Genomic DNA, 5406 nt, shown 5'->3' with positions numbered 1-5406 from the left:
GGCACATTCTCTCCACTGACATATGGGGACCGACATCTGAGGCCGTGATAAACCGACATCTGGGGCCATTATGAATGGACTCTTGGAGGAAAATTACACTCCAGCATGACCAATCAACCTAGTGATTTTTCCTAAAATAATTACTCTTTATCTAAAGTTGATCTTTCGTAAGGACATGGGAGAAGAAGATTATATCATTATATCTTGAGCTTGTGTTAATCACTCCAATTTCTTCTGTTTGGTAGGAGATGACTTGGAGTACTTGTGCACATAGAAGTTGGAGAACAACAACAACAACAAGATCATGTAGTAGAAAAGTGTCTGCAAAAGAAAAAACAGTTAACTGGTTAGTCCATCTATGTCCAGTCTGCAGAAACAGAGTTCCACAACAGAAAAGAAGATACCTTGCAGAGAAATCTTGGATATGGAGCATGTGTTTTAATACAATAGTAAGCCTGAACCATATTCAAACCAAATTGTAGCATTTGTATTTGTGTAAGATACCTGAGACAAAACAGGAAAAATAAAAAATTTATATTAATTTTAGTGTACGAAATGGTGCAAACCCGAGATACTCTGTTGACAGTAAGTTGATTTCCATAACTCTTACAAGACTATTGTCAGTTATTCAGAAAAGTAATAGAAAAAAGTTTACATTTCAGAACTTACTTTCCCCAAAAGAGGTATTTTCTTCGTAGTTTCTCTCTGCCCCTTAGAATTGAGGAAATAAAATAATAGAAGTACATAATTACATGAACTTCTGAGTTCATTGCTGCAGAGAAGTATGCTACACAGGCCAAAATGAAAACTAGGAGTTAAAGGAAGCTAAAACAATATTGGTTTTGTATCTATAAAAAAAAATAATCGTCGCTAAAGATTTGACTGGTTGGTAAAGAGGGTGTAGTGACATTCGTCCCACTGGATTCAATTCCCCCAAGAGGGTGGTATGTTTCATGCCATGAAATAGCAGGGTGTCATGGTTGTTAAATCAGTTAACAATAGTTGGATTCTTTAAATGAAACATAATCATCTCCAACAAAAATTAAGAGAAAAATATTAAATGGTGATAGTGGCAAGTGCCGAGAAATTACCATCCCCTCCTGGTGCATGATGGGCAATGATCCACCAAATAATATCTATAGAAACATGGTGATACACATGAAGAATAGTGATTTGATGAACATTTCGCTTTAAGACCATTATTATCTGGAAACAAAAAACTCAATCCATAACCAGTCCATTTAAATATTTGAGATGCTGAGAATGTTTTAGATATTCTATTGAAATTAAATCTATCTAGAAAGTCCTAAAGAAAAAAATGGAGAACAAGAATAGCCAAGCTTATTCGAGGACAAAGGACTGCAATCCAAATTAGAAAGATCCAAGATGCACAATAATCTCACCGTGTCCATGAGCTCAAAAATTTTGGATATGTAGAAAAGGTAGATGAAGTACGCCATCTAAAAATTCAAAACCCAAGATTAGCAGCAAAGAATATCTTATGGATAAAAAAAATTAGTGAACAAGGGATAGACTGCACAAAAACATTTGTAAGAGTGATACAAATAATGACTAATGAAATTCTAGAAAAATGGTTAGCAGCACAATACAAGCAACATCAGAAAATATGAGACTAGTGGGCAGAGGATTTGGTGGAAGGGAAACAACAAACCAACTGGGACCAAAAACTATAGGGTGTGGAACATGAGCTCATGGCCATGAAGGTAGTGAGAAATGTCATTTGCACCTAGAATCTGAATGCCACCAAAGACTTGAAAGAGGAATTGAAGCAAAAGAATGCAATAATTAACTAGCTCACCTAGAGGATGGCATGCTAAGTCAATTTGTTTTCTCTAATCTGCACCGTTATTGTCTCTATCCTGCCTTTCATTACTAATATTTTAGGATGGTGAAAGACACATGGCTTATGTTTGTACCTGCATGGTGGGGCTAAATCTCAGAATGTTTTCAGTCAGGAACCCAGTGCATATACTATCTTCTGCAAAGACAATATGAACTTAATGGCCACATGACCAATTTTGTATCATATTTCACTCATGAATATGTTTATGCCTTTTCTCCAAGTCAACTAGGGCTTGCCTGGTTGGTAAAGGGAGAGATGACATTATTGGCCCCACCAAGGTGGGCATTGCCACATGAACAATTTTGTACCATATTGCACTCAATAATATGTTTGTGCCTTTTCTCAAAGTCAACAAGGGCTTTCCTGGTTGGGATTCAGGAAAGAGGGGTTGATGTTATTGGCTCTGCCATGGTTTGATTCCCCAAGGGGTATGCTCAACTCCCATGGGCCATCTAGCCAGCACAAGGGGGCAAGGGGGTGACTTAGGACCTTGGAAACCCTGGGAAAACTCAGCAAAAATAGATACCTCCAATCACATTTTCTCACAGCATCCAACCCCAAAAAAGATTAAAAAAATAGAAGAAATCATTTGCAAGATGGCATGTTATGTGGTCGTCTTGTGGAAATCTAAAAGAAATAAAGTCATTAGATATGAGTAATTTTGATATGTTGTTATTAGATATTGAAATATATTTGATTTTTGGTATAAGGGTTGATAGTTCATACGAATACTTCTTTAGTATTTTGAAAATCTAACAAGATTACGGTGTCAAACTTGGGCCCATAGATATGACATTATGTGGCTCCTTGTTGGTGAAGTCCAAAAAACCTTGAATTAATACCAGCAAATAAGAAGTTGAATTGAACATGCAAGATCGAAGAATGGAATTCAACACAATTTTCAAACCAAAAACTCATAAATAGTAAGCAAATATCTTAGGATGGCCTAGTAGGCTAGCATGTAGAGGAGCCAATTATCAACATGTTGTAGCAGCTACAACCACCCTCCAAAATTTTTCCTTAGCTTCGTTTTGGAGCCTCCCTATCAACAATCCTTAGCAGCATGTCTTTCCTGGTCAAGTACAAAAGTTTAAGTGGTTTTCTAGTAGATTTCCAGCCTGTGCATCATAGCTCATTGCATGCCCCTCACAGGTTGTTTCTCCAGACTTGGTCCAATTGCAGGCTGAGTAGCTCCCTCAAGGAATTGTGTAATTCTGGAGGGTAACCAACCTTCCCTCCAGAAATTGCGCAATTCTACCTGGCAGCCTGCTAGGCTCCAGAATTGCGCAAATTTACCAGTCAAGCATGATTGAGAAAATTGCGCAATTCCTCTTAGCAGGGCCTACTCAGCCCAGAAATTGCACAATTCTAGGTAGCATTCAGTTTCTCAGCCCAGAAATTGTGCAAACCTTCTGGGAAGCTAGCCCAGCTCCCTCCTAGAAATGCGCATTTTTTCCCCTCAACTGAGCAAGTTGTTGCATGTGCCATTGAGTTGACTAGTTCCACCTAGGACAGGGAAAACTTGACTTGCATGCATGGGATACTTTTTCCCAGAATAGCAAAAGAAACATGCAAAAAGCATCCCTAGATTTTAGGGAACTATTTTTAGCAGCTGGAGGTTACATGCAAAGATCATTTTAGAATCTTTCCTTCAAGTGTTGCTTTTTCCTAGATTTGTGGTATGTGCATAATGAGCCTTAAACTTATTTATTCGACGCTTCAGAGCTCACTTATTCACATCGATCTTGGAGGTCTGACATCCTGCAACACATCCAGGAGTCTTCGACACATCCACCTCAGCTATTCATGGGTAAGTTGGCCTATCTTGTCTTTGTAGCATTTCTGTTGCTTTTGTGTTTTCGCTTGTGTGAGTGTTGTTTTCTTGATTTATGTGAACACTTGGTGTCATTTACATGCATACTAGCTTGTACTAGCATTGTTTTAGTTTTTGTTAGCATATCACTGTTGTTGCATGCATGAAACTGTTTTGCACAAACGGTCACCGATTCGGCGACTCCCTTCACCCACATGCATGTTGTTCCATTTTATGAATCTTTCATTCACTGTTTTCATGCATGATCATTAGCTCTTGCTTACACTTAGTATCTCCATGTAATCACATTCACATTTGCTTTCAGTTGCCTATCGACAAGTCTGGCAACCTTGGCCCGGACTCTACCTCACTAAGATAACATTACACAATTCTGAGAGGGAAGGTTCTTTCTTCCTCTCAGGAAATGTGCATTTCTTTCCAGTGACTGTCCTCTAGTCTTACATTGCACAATTCTGAGGGACAGTGATTGCTGGCCCAGAAAACTGCGCAATGCAGTCACTGGGCCATCAACCAATGCCAACTAAAATTGCGCATTGCGCAATTCTACCAGCTAGCTAACCTCTCTAGACATCCCAGAATACCTTTTGCACAATTTTGGCAGCCAGTCTCCCAACCTCCCCAAAAAAATTGCACAATCCTTGCTAGTCAATCCCCAGGTATGTTGCATGTCGTTCCTCGAGTTTGCTTTGGTTTTCGCTGACAGATTTCTTGCCATGCATGTCGCTTTGTCTCCAGATCTAGCAGGTGTTCATCTACCTCTTAGTAGTTTAGGGTCAATGGCCTCCAAGAGAAAAGGATTAAAGGACTTTAACGAATGCGCAATTGGAGCAACAGTTAAGCAAGTGTCTGCAAGTCTACCAATCTATGAAGATACCAAGCTGAAATGGCAAGAGGTGAATGATGCATTTTCAAGCACATTTTGGGAAGACCTTGAAGACCGCCAAGTCTATGTGAACATCCACAAGTTTGGCTTGTACTAGATTGCATGCAGATAACCAGTTCTCCCATGCATGGACATGATACATTGGATCGTCTCGCACATTGATCCCGAGGCAATGACATTGAGTAGTGTCAGCGAGATGAAGATTGCTACCTTGAGGGCACAAGATTATGATGAGATGTATCAGATGTCGAAGCCCATGATCATCATGGAGACTCCCTTCAGCATACCCAGCAACAATGCTAACTCTAGAGACATTTTGAAGAATTGGGTGAAGGAGCCAGCTAGATTCAGGATGACACCCAACCATGTCTACAAGATGAAGATACTTCGGAAGGCGTATCAATACTTCATCATGTTGGCATGTCATTTGTATGGCCAAGAAAGCATGGAAACCTTCCCACAGAGTCGGGTGATCACGTTGGACGAATTGGCCAGAGAAGGCAAAGCATGCAATTGGTCCGACATGTTGGCTCACTAGCTGAAGGAATAGGTAACAAGAGCTCGACAGTTGCCTAAAGGTATGCAAGCAGAAATATACATGTCTGCCTACATATTGGATGCAATATGTTCCCGTCAGGAGTTCCCAGGCTTGAAGTGGGTATGGACACCGGAGGAGACTGCTGTGAAAACTTATTGTAAGATGTTGTCTGAATGTAGCTTCAGAGGAGTTATCACACAACTGTCTGATAATTTTGTCACCCTGGTTTACAAGATGATATTTGAATAGGATCCGCCTTGCATGTCAAACGCAACAATGGAGGCACT

The 5406-nt window shown here is 39.9% G+C and overlaps 1 protein-coding gene across 1 annotated transcript; it reads right to left on the bottom strand.

Annotated features, from left to right (window-relative positions):
* Window positions 1-202: 202 nt before the first annotated feature.
* On the bottom strand, window positions 203-1215 carry LOC149253709 (uncharacterized). Its single transcript, XM_089456901.1, has 4 exons — window positions 1092-1215; window positions 670-787; window positions 405-504; window positions 203-321 (listed from the first exon to the last, which is right to left on the bottom strand). The coding sequence occupies exons 1-4, from the start codon at window positions 1198-1200 to the stop codon at window positions 220-222; spliced, it is 429 nt and encodes a 142-aa protein (XP_089313027.1). The 5' UTR covers window positions 1201-1215; the 3' UTR covers window positions 203-219.
* Window positions 1216-5406: the final 4191 nt, after the last annotated feature.

Source organism: Pinus tabuliformis, chromosome 7 (genome assembly GCF_031772625.1).
Source record: "Pinus tabuliformis cultivar Carrire ecotype Pingquan chromosome 7, CPIR1, whole genome shotgun sequence".
NCBI classification, from domain to species: Eukaryota; Viridiplantae; Streptophyta; class Pinopsida; order Pinales; family Pinaceae; genus Pinus; species Pinus tabuliformis.
This window is presented reverse-complemented; position numbering and strand designations above follow the sequence as displayed.

Coding starts and splice junctions, on each gene's coding strand:
- LOC149253709 (XM_089456901.1), bottom strand. CDS start 1,200: ATGGTCTTAAAGCGAAATGTTCATCAAATCACTATTCTTCATGTGTAT. Junction 788..1,091: donor TCATGCACCAGGAGGGGATG/GTAATTTCTCGG, acceptor TGGCCTGTGTAG/CATACTTCTCTGCAGCAATG. Junction 322..404: donor ATCCAAGATTTCTCTGCAAG/GTATCTTCTTTT, acceptor TTTCTTTTGCAG/ACACTTTTCTACTACATGAT.